This window comes from Telmatherina bonti (genome assembly GCF_933228915.1).
Source record: "Telmatherina bonti genome assembly, chromosome: 7".
Lineage (NCBI taxonomy): Eukaryota > Metazoa > Chordata > Actinopteri > Atheriniformes > Telmatherinidae > Telmatherina > Telmatherina bonti.
In genome coordinates this window covers 39,358,591-39,383,350 of record NC_136625.1, presented here as the reverse complement: position 1 = coordinate 39,383,350, position 24,760 = coordinate 39,358,591, and the positions used below count along the sequence as shown (strand labels likewise).

The 24,760-nt window shown below is 44.1% G+C and overlaps 1 protein-coding gene across 1 annotated transcript in view; it reads right to left on the bottom strand.

Moving 5' to 3' along the window:
- Nucleotides 1–1,563: 1,563 nt before the first annotated feature.
- Nucleotides 1,564–24,760, bottom strand: part of LOC306758592 (potassium voltage-gated channel subfamily B member 2-like) — a gene marked incomplete at both ends in the record, with an annotated part of 47,267 nt that continues 24,070 nt past the window's right edge. The window contains 2 exons of the mRNA XM_079243919.1: nt 1,564–1,709; nt 5,779–6,018. Coding sequence (XP_079100045.1) covers nt 1,564–1,709; nt 5,779–6,018 — 386 coding nt within the window. The remainder of the gene's footprint in view (nt 1,710–5,778; nt 6,019–24,760) is intronic.

The window sequence follows — 24,760 nt, the reverse complement described above, 5'->3', positions numbered from 1 at the left end:
GTTCATCTGGCTTAGAAGCGTGTCACATAGTCTGGAAAGAAAGTTTAATAGTGTATAAAAAAGCCTTGCGTGTGGCTAGAACAGCTTATTATTCATCATTGATAGAGGAGAAGAAGAACAACCCCAGGTTTCTCTTCAGCACTGGAACCAGACTGATAAGAGCCATAGTGTCGTTGAGCCATCTATTCCTTTCAACCTCAGCTGTGACGACTTTATGAGTTTCTTTGTCAACAAAATAGTTTCTATCAGGAAGGAAATCAGTAATAACCTGAACACTACTAATGTTATTTCATCTGCAGCAGCCTTAGAGACGTCTTTAGAAGCTGATTGTCATTTGGACCGTTTCTTGCCTGTACAGCTCTCCGAGTTAACCAACATAATAGCTTCATCTAAACCTTCAGCCTGTGTTTTAGACCCCATCCCAACCAGATTATTCAAGGAAATATGTTTCTTAATCAATACGTCTGGACTGGACCTGATCAATACATCTCTATTAACAGGACATGGACCTCAGCTGTAATCAAAGATCTACTTCAAAACCAACTCTGGATCCAGGAGTTTTAGCTCATCATAGACCCATATCTAATCTCCCCTTCTGGTCTAAAATTCTGGAGAAAACAGTTTCAAGCCAACGATGTTCAGTCCGGGTCCAGATCGCGGTCCGGGTCCAGATCGCGGTCCGGGTCCAGATCCCAGTCCGGGTCCAGATCCCAGTCCGGGTCCAGATCCCAGTCCGGGTCCAGATCGCAGTCCGGGTCCAGATCGCAGTCCGGGTCCAGATCCCAGTCCGGGTTCAGATCCCAGTCCGGGTCCAGATCGCAGTCCGGGTTCAGATCGCAGTCCGGGTCCAGATCCCAGTCCGGGTCCAGATCCCAGTCCGGGTCCAGATCCCAGTCCGGGTCCAGATCGCAGTCCGGGTTCAGATCCCAGTTTGGGTCCAGATCCCAGTCCGGGTCCAGATCGCAGTCCGGGTCCAGATCGCAGTCCGGGTCCAGATCGCAGTCCGGGTCCAGATCCCAGTCCGGGTCCAGATCGCAGTCCGGGTCCAGATCGCAGTCCGGGTCCAGATCCCAGTCCGGGTCCAGATCGCAGTCCGGGTCCAGATCCCAGTCCGGGTCCAGATCCCAGTCCGGGTCCAGATCCCAGTCCGGGTTCAGATCCCAGTCCGGGTTCAGATCCCAGTCCGGGTCCAGATCCCAGTCCGGGTTCAGATCCCAGTCCGGGTCCAGATCCCAGTCCGGGTCCAGATCCCAGTCCGGGTTCAGATCCCAGTCCGGGTTCAGATCCCAGTCCGGGTCCAGATCCCAGTCCGGGTCCAGATCCCAGTCCGGGTCCAGATCCCAGTCCGGGTTCAGATCCCAGTCCGGGTTCAGATCCCAGTCCGGGTCCAGATCCCAGTCCGGGTTCAGATCCCAGTCCGGGTCCAGATCCCAGTCTGGGTCCAGATCCCAGTCCGGGTCCAGACCCCAGTCTGGGTCCAGATCCCAGTCTGACTCCCTCTCTACCTTTAGGATCCAGCTGAAGACCTTCCTCTGTGATACATCTTCCAGTTAGGGGGTCTAGTCATCCCTTAGTGATGCTGCCAGACTCAGACTGCTGAGGAACGTCCCACGATGCACTGAGCTCCTCCTCTTCATCTCTCTGCTCCTCATCCTCCATGTAGAAACATCTGACAGTCTCGGCATCATCTTTGTGTTGTTCTTTCTTTGCTTTATAATAAGCAAACGAGGCGTGAAGACATGTCTCACTCTTTTAATTTTCTGGCTCGTATTTTCCGCTTACATAGTGCAATTTTTTCACTTGGATGGTTTCTACCGAGGAGCCCCCAGCCTCCCCTTACTGTGGCATGCTGGGTAATGTAGTTCTAACAATACTCATAACATCACATATTTCCCCCTATAAAAAAGTAACAGCCTTCGAAACAAAAACATGCCAAGGTGTTTTTTCTTTTAAATTTCAACTTTGCATTTTCCTATAAGCATTATAACATGACTTCTAAACAGTTTTACTTCAAACCATTTTTATGCTTTCTGATTAATAAAGTGTAAACTCTGTAAGCATCAAACCAGCCGGTGATGGAGATGCTGCTGCTACACCACAGTCAGAGTGGTCAGGAACATTCTTAGATGACTGTAGTTTCCTGCTGCACCATCTCCTGAGCTGCAGTGTCCCTTTCAGCCGGCTGTAGTTGAAGATCTGTGCGATTCCTCCTCAACGACGATCCATTCTCCATCTGAATCTTGTAGGAGCGCGGAGCAACTTCCTCCTCCACCTGTCCCTTTTGTTTCCATGTCCCTGATCATCTCCAGGCTTCAGCAGAGGCAGGTGTTTTGCTGTACGATCATGGAGTCGTTTTTGTTTCTCCTTTTGTTCCTTCTTTGTTTTTTCTGGGCACTTGTGGACGTCAGCAGGTTCTCACTGACTGGTAGGCTGGAGCGAATGCGCCTTCCCCTCAGCGTTTGAGCTGGTGATAGTCCATTCTCTAGAGGTGTACTCCGGTAGATCAGTTGGCTTTTCTGAAAGTCGTCTCTGTCTAAAGCTTTTTTCATCATAATTTTTAAGTTTTCACTGAGCTTTCTGCCAAGCTGTTTGGCTTTGGATAGGTTGGGTTCGATGTAACGTGTTGAAGCCCCCATTCTTTGGCGAAAGCAGCAAACTCACTGCTAGAAAACTGGGGCCCATTGTCTGAAAACAATTCGCACAGGACGCCATGTCATGCGAAGACAGTTTTCAGGTAGCTGATGACTGCTTTGCTCGTTGTTGACTGCAGTGTTCCAACTTCAGGATAGTTTGAAAAGTAGTCAGTGACCACTATGTAACTCTTTCCATTACAGTCAAACAGGTCAGTTCCCATCTTGTAGTACGGTCTGAGGGGCACTGGATGAGTCATCCGCTTGTTGCTTTGGTCTGTGGGTGTAGCGAAGTTCACATGACACCGTTGTCTGGCTGATATCTTGATTGATTCTTGGCCAGTACATTACTTCTCTTGCTCTGCGTTTACACTTGACTTCTCCGAGGTATCCTTCGTGTATCTGTTGGAGCATTTGTTTACTCAGTGAGGATGGAATAAGAAGCTTACTCCCCTTCATCACGATGCCGTCCACCACTGTGAGTTCTGCTCGGCAATTCCAGTAATCCTGTATTTTCACAGGGCAGTCCTTGTTTTCAGGCCAACCATTTTGTGCTGTGTGCTTGAGTTCTCTCAATGTTTCATTTGCATTTGTCTCTCTGTATCTGTTCCGTTCTGTCAGCAGCTACTGGCAGAGATGGCGCAATCATGTCCACATATGCCTGTATTTCAGCTCCTTTCTCACTGTCCTCGTGTTCCTCCTTATTCACTGCTCTAGACGATGTGTCAGCAGTGAACATGTATTTTCCTTGTGTCTACGTCATGTACATGTCATATTTTTGCAGCCTGATTAACATGCGCTGTAGGCGTACAGGACAGTCATTCAGAGGTTTGGACATGATGGATACCAAGGGGTTATGCTCCGTTTCCACTTCAAAAGTTCTACCATGGACATATTGATGGAAACGCTCACATGCCTTGCTTTGTGCGTCGGGATGGGGGGAGGAGGGGTGGGGGCGTCCGCGTTGTTTTCTTTCCATTGTTTCTTACTGAAAAATGTTGACAAAAGTGACTGGTTTCACTGGTTTAACTGGTATTATACAGGAAAGGAAAACACTGAACTCAGTTCTCCTGAGTTGCTCCATAGTCAGCTGTCTATGTATTGTTGATGTTTTGTATCAGAAATGTCCATGCAGTTGGTTTCCAGTCCTGCATACTGGTGGGTTTTGGACCTGGTTTATGCATCTTCTCACCTCAGGCACGAGCCCAAGGAATAAATGTCAAAGCAGGTAAAATGAAAATTTAGAGATATTTCATTTTTTATCCTTGTTTGTTGGATAAATATGTAACAAAGAATGAAATACAACATAGGAGCATAATATATTGTTACAGTAGTTTAGATTGGGTTTGAAACGCCGTGGTGTTTGCCGTGGTGACAGTTGGTAGTCACGTGATCTGCGGCAAGAATAAAATAGCTTCGTGTCCGAATTGCGACCAGAGTGATTTCACTAAATAGTCTGCTATATAGTGTAGCACGATATATTAAATGAGGAGTTAAGAAATAGAGCGGACATTCAGACGCAGCCAGTGTTTCACCACTCCAACACAAGAGATTAGCTTAGAAATGGGAGAAATAGCTAGAAATGGGAAAAAGGGTCCGATTCGGGCCGGAACATGTATGACTATTTGTTTGGTGCTGATATTACTGAGTAGCTACTCTAGTTTGTTTAACAGATCTGTACGTGTCTCTATGAGGAAAATTGTAATGAGTTACCCCGAGGATCCTTAATACAGCCACACACAGGGAGTTCTGGACAAATGACCAGTTTATTGGTGGAGGAGTATGAACAGAAGATCAGTCCAGGGGAATGGTCTGCAGAAGAAACCAGGCAACAGCTGGGAGGTAAACAGGATGGCAAAATACTCGTCCAGGCAACGACAAGGCTCAGAGATCCAAAGACAGGCAGGGTCGGTAACCAGAAGATCCGAAAAGTTGCGGTGTCCGTCGAGGGCAAGGCAAGGAGGGTAATCCAGGGGCATAAAGCAGAAGGTCGGCAACTGAGGATCAATCCGTAGAACGCTGGAACAAAACTAGACATAGGTCTGATTATTATCTGGCAGAAAAGGAGGGATTGCAGGGAGCTTAAGTAGGCAGTGAGAGAAAAGGAAACCAGGTGAACTGAATGAGGTAGCAGAGGCAATTAGGAAGCCAGCAGGTGGATCGAGTTACCAATGATGAGCGCCAGGAGATCAGGGTGGCAAAAACATGACAGAAAACAGCTGATGTGTCAGCGCTACAACTACCGCTAGCAGCTGACCAATCAGAGGCAGCCTGCAGGCAGGAGGCGGAGCTTTCTGTTTCTGGCAGAGGCTGATCTGACCAATCAGAGGCAGCCTGCAGGCAGAGGGCGGAGCTTTCTCTGTTTCTGGCAGAGGCTGATCTGACCAATCAGACGCAGCCTGCAGGCAGAGGGCGGAGCTTACTCTGTTTCTAGCAGAGGCTGATCAGAGAGGATCAATACAAAATGAATGAAGGGGTTTGTAAAAAATATTTGATTATTTCTGGCCCTTCTGGAACTGCATATTGAAATAAATTAGACTGAAATGTACATAATATAGCCACATTAAATACACGCACACCTCATCAACACACACACACCCCATCACACCCACCAACATACCCTGGGGGGGCAAAGGAGAGCAAGGCCCTGATCGACCACTGCCCACCACTCCCAGCATCCCACCACCACCACCCTAAAGATGCAGCTGACCCAGCATTAAGTAAGGCAGGAATATGGAACATACACAGGTCTAATTCAGGGTCTCGAGGAAACTATCAGGACATCAGGTGTTTCCTTTAGAAAAACGACTAAAATGACTTTTCATATTTCATATAATTATATATTGTGTTTATTAATCTTCATACATTTAATATTTTTATTCTATTCTATTGAGGAATAATAAATCATATTTGAATTTGCAAGGTTTTTACTAATCAATTGCGATTTAATTTGCCTTATATATTTATTTATAGTTATTTTCTAAGCATTACTTTGAATTATTTTTGTTCATGAGATATATTCACGTTCCAGCTGATTAAACAAAGCCGTTTCTGGACATCAGATGTGTCGTCTCCTTAATGGGTTAAGAAGTATCCATTAAAGAGTAAAACACTGTGACCCAAAGCCACAAACATGCGGTTAACCAACACAACGTGCGTGTCTTGCGGGTGAGAGGAAGCCGCAGAACCCGGAGACGACCGCGCATGCACGCGGGACACAGAAACGCCACCGTGCACCCCGCAGCGGGCCGCTGAGGATCGAACCCGCGGCCCGCTTGCTGTGAGCCCACAGAACCGTGCCATCTGGCGCGCGAGCTCTCTGCTCCACGGAGCAGTTCTGAGATGCAGATGTTGATGGTGTACCTGTCCTGACGTTCCTCCGTGGGCTCTGCAGTGGATCTCAGACCGGCAACATGAGAGCGGATCAGCTGTTGTTGAGTCCGAGTCCTGCAGCATCTAGGTAGTCCGAGTCCTGCAGCATCCAGGTAGTCCGAGTCCTGCAGCATCCAGGTAGTCCGAGTCCTGCAGCATCCAGGTAGTCCTCACATCAGCTGCAACATGGACGCAGCGCTGCCGATGACATCATCACAGGAAACGGAAACGGAATTATCTTGAAGGTTTCACTTTAGGGTAAATGCAGGATAAATGTAGGTAAATGTATTTAAATGTTGGTAAATGTGGGTGAAGGCAGGTTAAATGTAGGTAAAGGCAGGATAATCAATAATAATAATAGTTATTATCATCATCATCATCATCATCATCATCAATAATGCTAATAATAATAATAATAACTATTGTTATTATTACGTTTACCAACATTTAATTATTATATTATTATTATTATTATTATTATTATTAATTTATTTATTTATTTTTATTAATTATTATTATCAATAATAATAATAATAATCATTCCATTCTAGATTGCGCCATCTGATGGCAGGAAACTGTAGTAGCTCTGATTTGCTATCGAGATTTTTTAAAAGTACAAACTCTTCTCACATAGATATTACCTCAAATTAGGTACTTTTTTTCTGAGAATTTCATGCCGGTTCGGAGGGTGTGCTGCAAAGAAGATTTTTCTGAATATTTTTGGCTCTTTCAAGGCTTGTTATGATGAGTCCCCATGGCAAAGAAAGACTTGTTTACAATCGGGATCAACTGATTAACCTCTCCCAAATCAGGATTATCAGCGAAAAAACACATCAAATCCCGATAGAGTTGAAAAGAAAGAGAAGAGGATGCAGAGCGGAGTCAGAGAGCGAAGACAGCGATGGAGATTTAAGCCCTTTCTCCCGACCGTCGTCATGGGTAATGTGAGATTGCTAGCTAACAAAACGGATGGGCTCGAGATGCTAACAAGGTCTCAGAAAGAATACAGAGAGTGCAGTATTATGTGCTTCACAGAGACATGGCTGCATGAACACATCCCTGACTGTAATGTTTCTGTACCGGGCTTTAAAACGGTCCGTGCAGACCGCAGTAGACAACACAGCGGAAAGCTAAAGGGTGGTGGAATTGCAGTGCTGGTTAACCAGCGTTGGTGTCATCCTGGACATGTTACTGTCAAGGAGAAGATATGCACAAGGGACATGGAACTGTTAGCTGTGAGCTTCCGTCCATATTATTTACCCAGAGAGTTTACCTGTGTTATTCTGGTAGCGGTTTATATAATACCTGGTACCGCACCAGACACAGCCTGTGACGTCATCAGCTCCGTCGTTGCTCGGCTACAAACACAGCATCCAAACTCATTCATGGCGATCTCCGGAGACTTCAACAACGTCTCCCTCTCTGCAACTCTACCAACATTCCAGCAGTTTGTCAGCTGCTCCACCAGAGAAAATAAGATGTGGGACTTATTTTAATGCAAATATGAATAATGGATCCAGTTGTTCTGCCCCGCCTCCTTTAGGAAGATCTGACCATAATCTGGTTCTTCTCACCTCCACCTACAAGCCCATCGTTCAGCAGCAACCAGTCATCACAAAGACTATCAAAATCTGGTCTGCTGAAGCTGAAGATGCTCTTAGAGGAGGCTTTGAGGCTACAGACTGGAACGTCCTCTGTGAACCTCATGGAGACGACATCAACGCCATGACTGAGTGTGTGACAGATTACATAAACTTCTGTGTGGACAGCATCGTCCCAACAAGAACAGTGAGGTGCTTCCCCAATAACAAACCCTGGATCACCAGTGACCTGAAAAAGCTGCTGAACATCAAAAAGAAAGCCTTCAGGGATGGAGACAGGGAGTTATTGAGGGCAACACAAAAACAACTTAAAACACAAACTAAGAAGTGCAAGGAGGACTACAGGAAGAAGTTAGAAAGTCAGCTCCAGCAGAATAACCTGAGGGATGTGTGGTCTGGAATGAAGAAGATCACCGGCTTCAAGTTAAAGGGGGACCAGCCTGATGGAGGTCTGGACAGAGCTAATGAGCTGAACATATTCTTCACCAGGTTCAGTTCACCCCCTACCTCCAGCCCAACAGACCACACACCCTCCATAAGCCCACTGCTTTCCTGTCACGCCTCCAATCTGTCACCCTGCAGCTCAGTCATGGACCAGAACACAGCTTCATCTCCCTCCACATCAGGACATCCTGAGACCTCCACCTTGTTTGTCTCCTGCAATCAGGTTAAGAAGCAACTTGAGAAACTGAACCAGAACAAGGCTGCAGGTCCAGATGGTGTCAGTCCCAGAGTTCTCAAGACCTGCTCAAAACAACTATGTCCGATTCTCCAGCACCTTTTCAACACCAGTCTGAGACAAAATGGAGTCCCAGTGCTGTGGAAAACCTCCTGCCTTGTTCCAGTGCCTAAAAAAACACAACCAGCTGAACCAAGTGACTACAGACCAGTTGCCCTGACATCTCACATCATGAAAGTCCTGGAGAGACTCTTACTGGCTCACCTCAACAAGCAAACACCTTTCAGGACCCATTCCAGTTTGCATATCGTAATGGACTTGGGGTTGAAGATGCCATCATATACCTGCTCCAGAGAGCACACTCTCATCTGGACCATTCAGGCAGCACTCTGAGGGTCATGTTCTTTCAATTCTCAAGCGCTTTTAATACCATTCAGCCTGCTTTGTTATGTGAGAAGCTCCATAAATTCCAGGTGGATACCTCCACAACCACCGGGATCTATGACTACCTCACAAACAGACCCCAGTTTGTGAGACTGAAAGGTTGTGTGTCTGAGATGGAGGTCAGCAGCACTGGTGTACCACAAGGAACTGTACTCTGGCCATTCCTCTTCACTCTGTACACCTCAGACTTCCAGTACAACTCTGAGTCCTGTCATCTGCAGAAATACTCTGATGACTCTGCAGTTGTGGGGTGTATCAGGGATGGACAAGAAGCAGAGTACAGAGAACTGGTCAGTTAGTTTGTTAAATGGTGCGGTGACAATCATCTCATATTAAATAGCAGCAAAACAAAAGAGATGATTGTTGACTTCAGGAGGAAGAAGAATAAACAAAGCACTGTTTCCATCCTGGGAGAGGAGGTGGAGGTGGTGGAGGAATACAAGTATCTTGTAAGTATCAAGTAGCATCAGAACCAGAGACTTGAAGAGAATCAACAAACTGATCCAGAAAGCTGCTTCTGTGCTTGGAGTAACTCTGGAGCCGCTGGAGCTGATTGTCCAAAGAAGAATGCTGCACAAGCTGATGAAGATGATGGAGGATTCTTCACACCCTCTCCACAAAACAGTGATGAAACAACAAAGTGTGTTCAGTGAGAGGCTTCTTCAGGTCCGATGCAAGACTGAAAGATACAGAAGATCATTCCTGCCAGCAGTCATCAGCCTCCGGAACAAGACCTCCTTTAGTTAATTATTATATACTACAATATTGGATTTCCCTTTGGGGATTAATAAAGTATTTTTCATTTCTTTTCATAAGACTGTTCAATCAATCTGCTCCTGGGAACAACAACTGGGGGGGGGGGGGGGGGGGGGGGTCTACGCCCATGTATAGATTTTAGTGGCCTTAACCAGATCACTACTAGGAATCAATGCCCACTTCCACTTATGACTTTAGCATTTGAACTCCTCCAAGGGGTAACTATTTTCACCAAGCTCGATCTGTGCAATGCCTATCATCTGATCCGTATTAGGAAGGGGATGGGTGGAAGACTGCATTCAATACACCCATTGGTCATTATGAGTATCTGGTCATGCCATATGGTCTTTCCAACGATCCTGCCGTTTTTCAGAATTTGATCAATAACATACTTGGGGATATGTTGAATAAATTTGTTTTCATCAATCTTGATATCTTTTTTTTTTTTTCCCCAACAAGTACCCTCCGAACATGTAGAACATGTTCGGAGGGTACTTCAGTGCTTGCTCCAGAACCACTTGCTTGTAAAAGTAGAAAAGTGTCAGCTTCATTCCCGCACAGTTTCATTTTTGGGCCTCATCGTATCTGCTGGTCAGCTCAAAATGGATTTCACCAAAGTGGATGCAATCAGGAACTGGCTGGTCCCAGAGAATCGCAAAGCACTACAACGTTTCCTTGGATTCAATAATTTTTACTGACAATTCATTCAGAACTGCAGCACTGTTGCCAGTCCCTTACATTACCTCACTTCCAGTAAAGTTAAGTTTGCCTGGACAACCGAAGCTGAAGTCGCTTTTCAACATCATAGGGACCAATTCTCATCTACTCCCATTCTCAACCTACCTGATCCCGGGCGCCAGTTTATCCTAGAGGTAGATGCCTCAGACCAGGGTGTATGGGCTGTACTTTCCCAATGGGCTGAAAAAGATTGGGTCCATCCCTGTGCCTTTTTTCTCGCCGCTTTTCCCTTGCTCAACACAACTACAGAATAGGGGACAAGGAACTGCTAGCAGTACAACTGGTGCTTGACGAGTGGTATCACTGGTTGGAGGGTACTGAACAACCATTTCTAGTACTAACCTGGAGTACCTCAAAACACCTTGATCTGAGACAGGCACAATGGGCATTATTTTTTTACCTGTTTCATTTCCACCTTTCTTATCTTCCTGGTTCCAAAAATGTTAAAGCAGATGCTCTATCCAGACAGTGTGAACCCCCTGACTCTGACACTCCAGATTACATTCTGCCACGCTCTGTACGACTGTGTTACTCGCATGGATATTGAGAGAGAAGTACTGCAATCACATGCTCCAGCTCATTCTTCCTGTCCTCTTGAGAAACTGTGCCAGACCATCTGCGGAGCAGTGTTATCGACTGGTGCCACTCTTCTCTATTCTCTTGTCACCCTGGTGTTGCTCATACTAGTTTTGTTGTTAAGCAACGTTTCTGGTGGCCCACTCTGATGTCTGACATCAAGGAGTTTGTGAGTGCCTGTCCTGTATGTGCGGAAATCTTCAAGAAGACCCTCAGCAGGATTATTAAGACTGCTTCCTGTTCCACGTCGTCCCTGGTCTCATATCGCCTTGGATTTTGTCACTGGCCTTCCCCTGTCCAATGGTTACACAACCATACTTACCATTGTGGATCGCTTATCTAAGATGGCTCATTTTGTTCCCCTACTCAAGCTCCCGTCGGCCCTCCCTTAGGGAGACTGCTAAACTGCTCGTGTTTGATGTGTTCCGTATTCATGGTATTCCACAAGATATTGTTTCAGGTTGTGGACCACAATTCATGGCTAAGTTCTGGGATGAATTCTGTTGCCTGCTTGGGGTCACTGTAAGCTTGTCGTCTGGTTTCCATCCTCAGTTCAATGGTCAGTCAAAGAATCAACCAAGAATTAGAGGTGGGTCACTGGCTTTTCTGTTCCCGCGATCCAACATCCTGGTCTTTGAACGTCATCTAGCCTGGAAATGGGCCCGCTCTGTCCTGTTGGTGTCTGTCAGGGTATACAACGTCCCAGCTGATAAATGCCATAGGCCTGCCCCTGCTTTTAGAGTTGGGCAGAGGGTATAGTTGTCCATCAAATCAAAGATACTTTGAATTTCCCCTCGGGGATGAATAGAGTTCAAGCCAGCTCGTCCAAGGTCAGACATGTAACATTAATGACAAAAAGAGTAATACAGAACCAAGCCTCCATGGTGGATGTGTAACACGTAGAAAGGGGGAAGAGGGGCTGTGTCCCCCGTAAGCTTCCCCTATAAGGACACCCCTGGTCAGAGCACTTCAGCAGGTCAAGCAAGACAGGTTTAAAAGGTTTTGCATTACAAAATGTAGTTCCCAGCTACTACCTGAAGTGATTTTGAGCATTACTTCTAGACTGGTATAAAAAAACAAAAAACAAAAAAAAAAAACACAACAAAACAAAAACACAAACAACTAATAAAAAAAACACTAAAACCACATGCAATAAAACCATTCAAATCCAATCCAGTCGAAAATTATACCTGATCACCAGGCAGTTAGAGGCAACTCTGTACAACAGGAGACCACTAAAAGGAAACAGATAAAAACAGTTAAAATGTGAAAAGCTCTAAAACAGGTTTACAAAGAGAGAGAACCTCCCTATGAGCAACCAGGATGAGTGGCTCTTGTTCAATGGTCTTAACAAAGACCCAAAGAAATCTTCAAGCATTACAATGACCAATAAACCTACTTTATACTTTACCACACTTTGTTACTTCCACCCTGCTTGCTCTCACATCAGCTCCTCTTCCAGGTAAGCAGGACTGCCTTTTATAGCGTCACTGGTCCTGATCACCAATTGGCAGCAGCTGTGACCAGGCTCAGCAGAAAAGGCAGAACAGTTCAGCCCAGGTGCCTACAGATGTACCCTTCCATGTTGAAAGCCGCAAGCTTGTGCCCCGTTTCATTGCTCCTTTTTTTCTGGTTTCTAAAATTGTTTATCCTGTGGCTGTCTGCCTCCGCTTGCCTAGGCCTGTTTGCATTAATCTATTTCATGCGTCTCGGGTGAAAACGGTAGTCCGGATTGCTCCTTGATTGGTCTGACCTGTTCTGGATCTGAACCTGACCCTGTTCTCTGCCTCTGGCCCCTTTGGGATTTCTCAGACCTGCTCAGGACCTGAATTTTTTTCCCATTCTGGATGCTTCTCCAACTAACACGTGAGTGAATCTCAATATTAGTACAACTTTTCTTGAGCATATTAAAGGTGTCATAACCTGGTCTTTTCATGTGCCCACTGTCCTCTAACGGTTTTTAAATAACTGTTTAAAAACTTATTAAACAAAAAAAAATTAAAAGTGCTTTTTCTGACACTATACATAATACAACTTTTCTTGCAAGAATTCATGCGAGATTTCTATCAACCTAGATATTGATTAAAATAATGTTAATGAGGTGCTCACTGATTGATCGCTGGAAGTCTGGAGTCGGAAGAGGGGCGAGGTCAGTGGTCTCCATGCTAAAAACATTAGCGGCTAGTGATGGCAGCTAATCTGACAGCAGCAGCTTTCTGAATTCAGCATTTATGTTTGAACCGGATTCTGATCCTGAGAGAGAAGATACCGAGATGGTGGACGGAGCACGTTTACACCAAACTGTCTCTGAATGGTAAAGTCGTCACTTTTAATGTCTGCTCGCCTTGCCTGTTCAGATAGCATGTTGACAATGAGGCATGTCGTTCGTGTTAATACGTCTCCATTTTATTCCTTGTTGGACCGTTCTTTCAACAATAAATGAACTTTTTAAAAACTCCGAGGTTACAGTAGTAAAAAAATGAAACGGATGTTGACTGAACTGGTCGGTACGTTCAGTGTCCAGCCGCTGGCCGGTCTGCACCCAGATAAGCACACACACATTTTAACCACATGGAGTTTAACAAAGCTGCGCTTTTTATTGAGGTTTTATTTACCATCAAGTGTTTTTCTAAATTAATTATCTTATTTAGATTTCCCGTTTTAGCCAGGAATGTGAAAAATGTCGTTATGTCAACATGACAGATCTCTGGTTGATGCAGCCACTGATGTGGGCTGGTGTTTTACTCTACAGATAAATAACATGAAGTTAGATATCTTTTATCATTGATCAGGCTTCCTGCTGACTAATGTAGACTCGTGTTTTATATATTCCAGCATCACTTACCATCTATTATGTTGGTCTAATTGTTTGTTAAGCTGCACATGCCAACAGAAATAGACAGCAAGATATTATTACTGTGCTTAGAAAATAAATTTTCTCTTTACATTTCCTTAGGTGCTCAGCAGGATAAAGCAGGTCCAAACTCCTCTGTGTCTGACCCAACATCCTGGCGTGGAACCAGTCTGCTTCAATGCTTTTTCATTACAAAATGCAGGAAACATTTATGAGCAGGATTATGTACATTTACCTGTCAGAGGGAATGAGAGGCAAGTTTCTCTTTAATGCCCAAAAATTTAGAAATAAAGCTAATCAAATAGCAAATAACTAAAAAGGTGATTTATATATGTTCTTGCCATTTCATATTACATATAACAAATAGTAACTTTGCTGCAGTCACTTAGGACAATAGCAATTGAATTAAAGTAAATACACAACTTTACCATATACACATTTATGCATCTGACCTCTGAATGTAAAATGTAAAGCTGAAGTAAAAAAATACAGCTCTTTCAAACACAATATCTTTATTAGTGGACAGAAATAAAACCAATGCTCATTTTCAATGTAATAAAATAAAAATGATCATTTTGACTCTTAGTAATTGATTCTGTTAACACAGTAGCTGAGTTTTCTGGGTTTTATGTGGACTCTCGTGGTTCTGGAGCCGGATGAGCAAGCCTCCACAGCACTGTCTTCCTCATCATCTTCCTCCAGACTGAGCTAAGATCTCATCTTCACTGCTGTCGTCTGGGTTCCTTTTCTGCACAGAACCAGATACTGACGTCAGAAAATGCAATAAAAGTGCCTCTTAGCGTCCATTAAGAATGTATATGTGTTTGATTTATTACCATTTTCTGTATGTAAAATTAAACAAACTGTATTTGTGAAGAGAGGGTGGAAAGTCCTTGATGACAGCTGTGTTCCAGCTGTTGCCTGCATTGTTGGGTCAGTCTGCTCCAGCATCAACTTTTAGACATCAGTAGACCGCTGGTGCTGTGCATGGTGTGAGATGTGCTGGACTAAAATCTGCAAATACAAGTTATAAAAATATCAGATCATCATATAAATATAATTTATATCACATAAATAGATTGTAGGTGCGAATAGCCGCACTTTAAGAGTAATCAAATATTGTAATACAAATAGATCAAATCAAACTTTATAAAGCACTTTCATGCCAAAGGCAACACAAAGTACTTTGCATACTTTTATTTTTAAAAAGCTGATTGAATAAAACAGGTTTTCACACACTGAAATATTAACATAGAATATAAAAAACATACTCATTTTATTTCACACAGTTATACACAGACACGATTTTCCCAAACCTCTGTGTCTTCACTGCATGTAGATAAAATAAAACATATCTTTCAGATCCATCATACCAGGAGTCAGACCTCCACATCCACAGAGGCTGCAGCTGCAGATATTAATCCTGCACAGCTCCCGTTTTACAAACAAGACGTGAAGATGTCAGAAATAAAACGTTTGCATTCTGGTTCGGTGAATAAATACGATGAAGGAAATAAAATATCCTCCCTGCCGATATCCAATTGGTGCCAACATCAGACTACATAATGGTTAAATTATCATTATGATTATTACAGCTGCATGTCATGGTGGAGAGAGCAAAGCTACATCCATCATAAATATCGTACTTACTGTGTGGTAGCAGGCGTGAAAAATAATAGAGAAGTCATTTACAAACATTTACGTGGCAGAGCATAGGATAGATATAAGAAAATAAAACCTGGGGCTCATTTGTACACCGCAGGATGTTAAACCTTCAGGCTCGTCCCGTTAGCATAGCCATTAGCATTAGCCTTATCGTCATCAGTTTAAGTCACTGGTCAGTCACGACAAAGCAGAACTTTATAGACGTAGTGACACTTACTGACTGCATTGATGCTGAGCCTCTTAAAGTTGCAATTGACCCTCTTTCCAACCGGGTTGATGGCATCTTCCCTTGGTATTTTCCCAAATGTTAGCAAAATGTTTGGCACAAACAGGCTGCAGCTGGCAGAGATGCAGGTGCATTATCAGCAAAAAATATTGTAATCCATCTGTCCCTGGTGATTTGGTCCGCTGATGAAGGGAGATAAAAAAAACCTTCCGATGTTAGTTTTGCTAACAGACAACCGAGCAGTGAACATGGGATCGCTGCTCGCACATCTTCACACAGCTTGTTGCTAATAGCAACTGAGACAGATCCAGCAGGTGTATTTCGGGTGGAAAAGAGGCAGGTTAATGCAAATAGCTCCCCGGGATGTCGACATCCCTGGGAGAAAAAAAAAAAAAAAAAAAGCCTTTGCGAGACTTCAGCGTTGTGGACAGTTTTGCTGCCGAAAAGCGCCCAAATGGAAAAACCTTGCCATCTTTTACAGAAATGCTTCTGGGGATGTTAACACTTCCGCCCAACACTAATACGCGTGTTTTAACTCAAAAAAGTGCAATTTTCAGGTGATGATTCCTTTAAATGACTCTGTTTTACATCTAGACCAAATGACATTGGCATCCAGTCCTTTCTGTTTGGCAGTTTTCCTGGCATTTCCCCATGCCCAGAGCTTCGACACATTCACCATTATTAAATATATTCTTGCCAATCCACTTGTCCCTGGCCCTAGAGTCCAACATTCACCAGCTGTTACATTTACCCTGCATATTACCTCACATTTACCTACATTTACTGCAGGGTAAATGAGGGTAAAATGCAGGGAACTTGCAGCCTCACCATCGGCCTGCAGGACAGTCAAGCCATTGGTGCTTCCTGCTGATGTTCGGTCAGGTGAACACCATGCAGATCATTTTATTATTAAACCTCATTAACCTCAAAGTGATGACTAAATTCTGGTGATATACAGCAGAACTCCTACTGCGTTCTAGATGCAGGGAGTTTATCTTGAAGCTAGCTGCTGCTAGCTGCTGCTGGAAGAAGGGAAGGGAGTTTAACCTGAAGCTAGCTGCTGCTGGAAGAAGGGAAGGAAGTTTATCCTGAAGCTCTCCGCAGCTAGCTGCTGCTGGAAGAAGGGAAGGAAGTTTATCCTGAAGCTAGCTGCTGCTGGGTGAAGGGAAGGGAGTTTAACCTGAAGCTAGCTGCTGCTGGAAGAAGGGAAGGGAGTTTAACCTGAAGCTAGCTGCTGCTAGCTGCCACTGGTTGAAGGGAAGGGAGTTCATCCTAAAGCTAGCTGCTGCTAGCTGCCACTGGTTGAAGGGAAGGGAGTTTATCCTAAAGCTAGCTGCTGCTAGCTGCCACTGGTTGAAGGGAAGGGAGTTTAACCTGAAGCTAGCTGCTGCTAGCTGCCACTGGTTGAAGGGAAGGGAGTTTATCCTAAAGCTAGCTGCTGCTAGCTGCTGCTGGAAGAAGGGAAGGGACTTTATCTTGAAGCTAGCTGCTGCTTTTCCTCTCAGCTTCTGGAGCTGGTTTGGAGGTGGAAAATTTACCGCACACCACAGCTCCGGGGGGGCAATGAATGGCATGTTAGCAATGAATACATTCTTTGTTGTGCAGCATTGTTGGATATGAGGTTTTGCTAATTAGGCGACATAAAGCTGTCCTGACATGAATCTCTACTAACATGGGGAAAATACTTTATATAATAAAGTATCATATTCACAATACTTAGCTATTGTGTATTTAATTAACCATAAAGCTGTGGATTTCTGTCTGTAGAGTGTGCAACATAGAACTTTACAAATAATTACACCTGTGTCAATTCACCTGCATGCGGTGAAAAGGGAGGAGGGGGATGACATATTCATATAATTAATACAGTGGTCACTAATAGATGAACAAGTTCAATTACTGTCTTATCATTCTGTTATAGGTGTCACCATAGCAACCCGTTAATCAGCTCAGATCCGCTGATTTTTGACAGGTGAATGAGAGAAACCGCTACTTAACAACAGTTGTTTTGACATGAAAACCATAGAGGCCAACCGTAGACTGTATATAAAAGATGGGTGGAGCCTCTGTGATGTCACCCATAGGTTTCTGAAGAGCTGAATTGAAGCTTGGTGGGCGGTTCCTACCATCACCATCTTGGTAGGGGCATGCATGTCATCTCATCCGGAAAATACAAATATGGGCAAGGAGGTGGAGCTGAGAGGGGGGCTGTGAGCGTCATAGTGGATGATTGACATCGAGCAAACTCTGAGCTTTCTGTACCTAAGAGCTAAACGAGCTAACCCGGAGATAACAGGAGCTAACCAGCTAATGGAAGTAAGTGGGCTAGAGCTAAGTCACGTTGTTAAACGGCTAAAAACCGCGGTTGTTCTACGTTCTTCTGACTCAAAGCAGGAGATCGGGTACCTGTCAATCAAAAGGACACGCCCTTAAATATGCCGAACTTCGAGATTAAATTACTGTTAAATGGGTGAGTTAGAAAAAAATTCACTCCGCCCACAGTTGTCATGAAGGTAAACCTGACCTATTAAACCTAAAATGGATTTTTGAACCAAGCTGTAAACATGTTTATTTCTGCTGTCAACATGTTTATTTCTGCTGTCAATGTGTTTATTTCTGCTGTGAAGTTGTTCTTTTTAACATGGGAGTCTATGGGGATTCTCTCTGTTTTGCAGCCCCTAGTGGATGAAGGGGGAACTGCAGTTTTATGCACTTCCATATAGGCTTCACTTTTAACCACCGGAGGCTCCGTCCATCTTAATTATACGGTCTATGAGGCCAACATAACATAGTTCCTGTTCCCTACTTTAGCATATTTAGAAAGTTTAGTAATAAAAAAGAATAGAAAAGAAACAGAAAAAATTGTTTGTTATGAAATGTTTACTGTGTGGGACCATGGTGGTGATGACGCCTATAGACTACGCGTCGTGCCTTGAAAAAAGGCTCATCGTTGTTTAATCTTACGTATTGGACTGTTTTGTTATTTTTATGCTGCCTGTGTCATGACTTGAAGGGAAGTCATGTCATAACAGTTTAACAACACCAATAAAAAGGCTAATATATCGAATGATCACTTACTACAGATTGCTTAAAAATTTACTTAAAAACATAAAGCTCTGAACATTTTAATGTTTGAAATGCAAATAAAAATAAATGTTTCCCCATAGTTAGGCTATGTAAATTTTTTTTTGCGTGTATTTATAAACTTTTCATCCATTGAATTTACGATTTTAATGGGTATATATGGTGTTTATAATACAGCATCCTGTTCTCCTGATGCTGTTAGATATCAGACAGTCCACCATGCGTGACTGAACAGTCGCTGTTGTACAATCTGACCTATAAACATCTTCACTGACGCTGCAGCCGCGTCTCTCCATGTCTGTTTTACATGTGTTTTTATTTTCAGCAGGTAGAGAACCAGGTAGGCTACAGGAGACATGTTTAAAAGGCGCGGGTCTTCTGAGGAGCGTGCATGAGTCATATCTGTCTCTAGACAACCGCGACTGTCCAACAGGTGCAGAGGGGAGGAGGCTGCACCTGCAGATTCTGCACGACAAGAACAGTTTTACTGACTGCTGTATTTTAAATTAGTTCATTATTTTTAGATTGAGTGCTGATGTGACCGACCTGTGACGGCTGCTGGAAAGTTATGAAAATACGGAACAAAGTGCGTCCTGTATTGGTTTAATCCGGGATGCAACATTTGTCTGTCAATTGAAGGACGATTCCGTATTTTCCAGGACGGGTGGCAACCCTAGTTTTAAGTTTAATGCTCATGTAGGTGTTTAGTTCACCTGGTAAAGCAGCCAGGTATAGGTTCAATTCCCACATCTCCCTGACCCATTTTCTCATCTACTGCTGAATAATGGACTGTAGAGGCCACAAAATGTTAAAAAAATATATCACAACCAGTCTACAAATAACATTTAACAGTTTTCATTTGAATATCATTTTTAATTAAATATAATAATAAATAATAAATAAAATAGGATGTAGTTGGAAAAAAACGGCTTTTAACAGTGAAAATGTAAGTTTGGTCGTTCAGTTGGTCAGTCTAGCTGCCACCCCGGATATATGGAACAATTAATTTTGTGAGCCGCTAAGAGTGCAATTAATTTACTTTCCACATTCCACTCATCCAGGTTTCCAACGGGCAGCATCCACAGTTTGCATTGCTTCAGACGTATTTCCTGTTGTCTGTCTTGTGCAACAGCAGAGTCTGTTTGAGAGTCTAAAACCTGCATCTGGGCGGATTCATGTATACATCCGACTTGTTTAAGTCCACACCACATTATTGTGCAAAATTGAAGAGAAAGTATTTAATTACTCCTTCTCTTCACATATCAATTGCTGTATTTGTAAAAAATAATGTAATCATTAGATTTTTTTTCCATGTCTTTTAGGGATATTCAAAGTTCATGCAAACACCTGCCGAAACATTTAGCATCATATTCACTTCTGTGAACGGAACACCGTGTGCAGGTCCCGTCTTCTAACCATGTGGGTCACTTCTGGGGTGCAGACTGGAATCTGATGAGGGTTGCGTTTAAATTATGTAAACAACAACGCAAAATAAGTATAATCCTCAGTCAGCAAAAGATTGGAAGATTGGAAGAAGTCCTACAACATTCATGGTATGGGGTGGGGGTGATGGGGACTCTGGATAGAAGATAGGGGGGGTGCTGGTTCAAAAAAAGGTTGAGAAGCACAGTTCTAAGAGAATATCCATAAGAGTTTTAGTAAACAGAATGCAGTTTAAATGAAATGATAGATTGCATTTTGTATGATTGATCATGTTACAAGCTGCACCTGGTAGGCTGAGCTGTTACAGGATGAAGCAGGTCCGATGCTGTCGCTGCAGTGCCATCTCTTTGTTCTACTGGGTTTTGTCTCTGCTCCAGGGCTTGCCCCTTCAGGCTGTTTATTCCAGCATGAATGTGAACACACCTCCACCACAGCCAATGACATGAACACTTTTATTTGACTTGCATTTGGATGACTGAACCAAAACTCCTTCATCATTTCTAGCATTATGTTGACTTACATGTCCTAAGTGACTAATCATTTTACAGGCTAGTGTTAAACATACAAAGTAGATGTGATTGGAAGAGCAGGAGATCAGAGAAACGATCAAAATCCCAGCAGATGCAGAAGCAGACCCTCATTTATCTCTCTGTACAAGACCCAAGATCAAAATAAGACATAAAGCTGATGTTGTTAAGTGTTGAGATGAGGAAAAGCTCCATGGTTCTCCTGTAGCCTGAGCAGCTCATGGACTCACCTGCTCCTGCTGGAAATAAATTCATTATTCTGTGCTTTAAAACTACACCCTCTGGTTTATGGATGAAATCATTGGCCTACATGGGACTGACTGCTTCCTCCGCAAGATCCATACAAAGTCCTGTCTCAGTCAGAGATGGCTTGTACTCAGCTACAGAAATATGCTGACAAAAGGACATGGAGTCAGCCCATCCTGACCCGGCACTGGCCTGAATGGGAGGTTGCACCTGAGAACACCCCATGACATCAAAAAGCTGGACATGTCTACAGATGCACTACAATAACATGAGAAAAAAAAAACAACAAAAAGAATAAAAATGTTGCTTTACAGGAATTTTTCACCTTCTCATAAATTTATTTATGAAAAGGCACAATTCTTCTCAGATGCACAGCAGTCATCACCATGTGACCCGAGGAAGACTCTTCACTCCAAGGCTCAGTTCAGGTTCTGCAGACCTCCCAGTACCGATCCTTCAGCTGCATACGTCAGAGGCTCCTCCCAGTCCGTCCAGTCCTCCCAGTCCTCCCAGTCCGTCCAGTCCTCCCAGTCCTCCCAGTCCGTCCAGTCCTCCCAGTCCTCCCAGTCCGTCCAGTCCTCCCAGTCCTCCCAGTCCTCTCAGTCCTCCCAGTCCGTCCAGTCCTCCCAGTCCTTCCAGTCCTCCCAGTCCATCCAGTCCTCCCAGTCCGTCCAGTCCTCCCAGTCCTCCCAGTCCTCCCAGTCCATCCAGTCCTCCCAGTCCTCCCAGTCCTCTCAGTCCTCTTAGTCCTCCCAGTCCGTCCAGTCCTCCCAGTCCTTCCAGTCCTCCCAGTCTTTCCAGTCCTCCCAGTCCTCTTAGTCCTCCCAGTCCTCCCAGTCCTCTTAGTCCTCCCAGTCCTTCCAGTCCTCCCAGTCCTTCCAGTCCTCCCAGTCCGTCCAGTCCTCTCAGTCCATCCAGTCCTCCCATGTATAAACACACATATTTGTCCCAGCAGATAAGCTGGGAGGACATTGTGTCCAATAACCACAATGGATTTCATTCCAGTCGTCTTCAGATGTCTTCGTCTCCTTTCATTAAAGAAAAGACTGAATTTATTCCAGTCACTCAGATAACTGGAGACTGGAATAAGGAACAATAATTAAACGTGTGTTAAATTATAATCCAGTCATATAAGACGCTGTCATTTAATGAGTTAAAGAAACAAACCAACAAATGTGTCCTAGACTAATTACAGCATTTTTCTGATGAACAGTGGGACAAAACACCTGTCAACAGGTGCAGAAATCTGACTGGGAGGAACAGAAAACACCTGACTGGACTGGAAACGTCACAGGATTGTTCTACTAAATATTAGTTTATGACTGATGGAACATTTATTTTATATTTGTTTGCTTTTTTAAAAAAATCTTTCTGTTGAACCAGAATTAGAAAATAATGATTTTCATCAAACTTTTATTGATTATGACTTTAGTCAGTTTCATCTTATTTCCCAGGCAGCTGTTTTCTCCTTCTTTAATGGGAGGGTATGAATACATATGAGGACGACTGTAAATGTGTCTAACAAGGATTATTTTCCACTGAAGTTAACGTCAGCTTGACAGGATGAGCTGTCAGCCAGAGGAGAGCTCGTCTAAACCGCCTCATGTTGCTCGTTTTAATTACTGCCACCATTTTCTGTCATTTTAAACATATTTTCATGTTTTTTGTGGAAGAATGGGATCAGTAATGAGATAAACTTAGCATATGTAGTTGCTAGGCAACGGAGGACTGGAGCACTATGGGTAATTCTTGTCCACTAGATAGGCCGTCTCATTTTACTGGCAGTAAGGCACTTCGGTGTGCAGACGATGTAGAACACCTGGTAGTCTATGTAGTCTGTAGAACACCTGGTAGTCTATGTAGTCTGTAGACCTGGTAGTCTATGTAGTCTGTAGAACACCTGGTAGTCTATGTAGTCTGTAGAACACCTGGTAGTCTATGTAGTCTGTAGACCCGGTAGTCTATGTAGTCTGTAGACCTGGTAGTCTATGTAGTCTGTAGACCTGGTAGTCTATGCACTCTGTAGACCCGGTAGTCTATGTAGTCTGTAGACCCGGTAGTCTATGTAGTCTGTAGACCTGGTAGTCTATGCACTCTGTAGACCCGGTAGTCTATGTAGTCTGTAGACCCGGTAGTCTATGTAGTCTGTGGACCCGGTAGTCTATGTAGTCTGTAGACCTGGTAGTCTATGTAGTCTGTAGACCTGGTAGTCTATGTAGTCTGTAGACCCGGTAGTCTATGTAGTCTGTAGACCCGGTAGTCTATGTAGTCTGTAGACCTGGTAGTCTATGTAGTCTGTAGACCTGGTAGTCTATGTAGTCTGTAGACCCGGTAGTCTATGTAGTCTGTAGACCCGGTAGTCTATGTAGTCTGTAGACCCGGTAGTCTATGTAGTCTGTAGACCTGGTAGTCTATGCACTCTGTAGACCTGGTAGTCTATGTAGTCTGTAGACCCGGTAGTCTATGTAGTCTGTAGACCCGGTAGTCTATGTAGTCTGTAGACCCGGTAGTCTATGTAGTCTGTAGACCTGGTAGTCTATGGACTCTATAGACCTGGTAGTCTATGTAGTCTGTAGACCTGGTAGTCTATGTAGTCTGTGGACCCGGTAGTCTATATAGTCTGTAGACCCGGTAGTCTATGCACTCTGTAGACCTGGTAGTCTATGTAGTCTGTAGACCCGGTAGTCTATGTAGTCTGTAGACCCGGTAGTCTATATAGTCTGTAGACCTGGTAGTCTATGTAGTCTGTGGACCCGGTAGTCTATATAGTCTGTAGACCCGGTAGTCTATATAGTCTGTAGACCCGGTAGTCTATGCACTCTGTAGACCTGGTAGTCTATGTAGTCTGTAGACCTGGTAGTCTATATAGTCTGTAGACCTGGTAGTCTATGCACTCTGTAGACCCGGTAGTCTATGTAGTCTGTGGACCCGGTAGTCTATATAGTCTGTAGACCCGGTAGTCTATGTAGTCTGTAGACCTGGTAGTCTATGCACTCTGTAGACCTGGTAGTCTATGCACTCTGTAGACCCGGTAGTCTATGTAGTCTGTAGACCTGGTAGTCTATGCACTCTGTAGACCTGGTAGTCTATGCACTCTGTAGACCTGGTAGTCTATGTAGTCTGTAGACCTGGTAGTCTATGTAGTCTGTGGACCCGGTAGTCTATATAGTCTGTAGACCCGGTAGTCTATGCACTCTGTAGACCTGGTAGTCTATGCACTCTGTAGACCTGGTAGTCTATGCACTCTGTAGACCCGGTAGTCTATGTAGTCTGTAGACCTGGTAGTCTATGCACTCTGTAGACCTGGTAGTCTATGCACTCTGTAGACCTGGTAGTCTATGTAGTCTGTAGACCTGGTAGTCTATGTAGTCTGTGGACCCGGTAGTCTATATAGTCTGTAGACCCGGTAGTCTATGCACTCTGTAGACCCGGTAGTCTATGCACTCTGTAGACCTGGTAGTCTATGTAGTCTGTAGACCCGGTAGTCTATGTAGTCTGTAGACCCGGTAGTCTATATAGTCTGTAGACCCGGTAGTCTATGCACTCTATAGACCTGGTAGTCTATGCACTCTGTAGACTTGGAGGTGTGCAGGACCTGAACTGAGATTCCCCTCGGTCCACACAGCAAAGAGGAAGAAGATCTGATGGAGTTTCTTTCACCTCCTGCAGAAGGCCTGCAGAGGGCGCTCTCTTTCTACCTCCCACATTTCCAGATATCTGCCGTCACCAGGCGATCTGATCGACAGTCTCATAAATTCACCATTGAACACGCACCTCCTCGTCTAAAGGAGGAGCTTTCTTACCAACCACAGCAAGCAGAAAGTCGGCTATCGTGCTGAGAATCCACCTCTAGGACAGAAACTAGTCCCTCCTGTGCTACATGATCACACTGAAGGTGTTTCCTGGTGATGCATCTGAG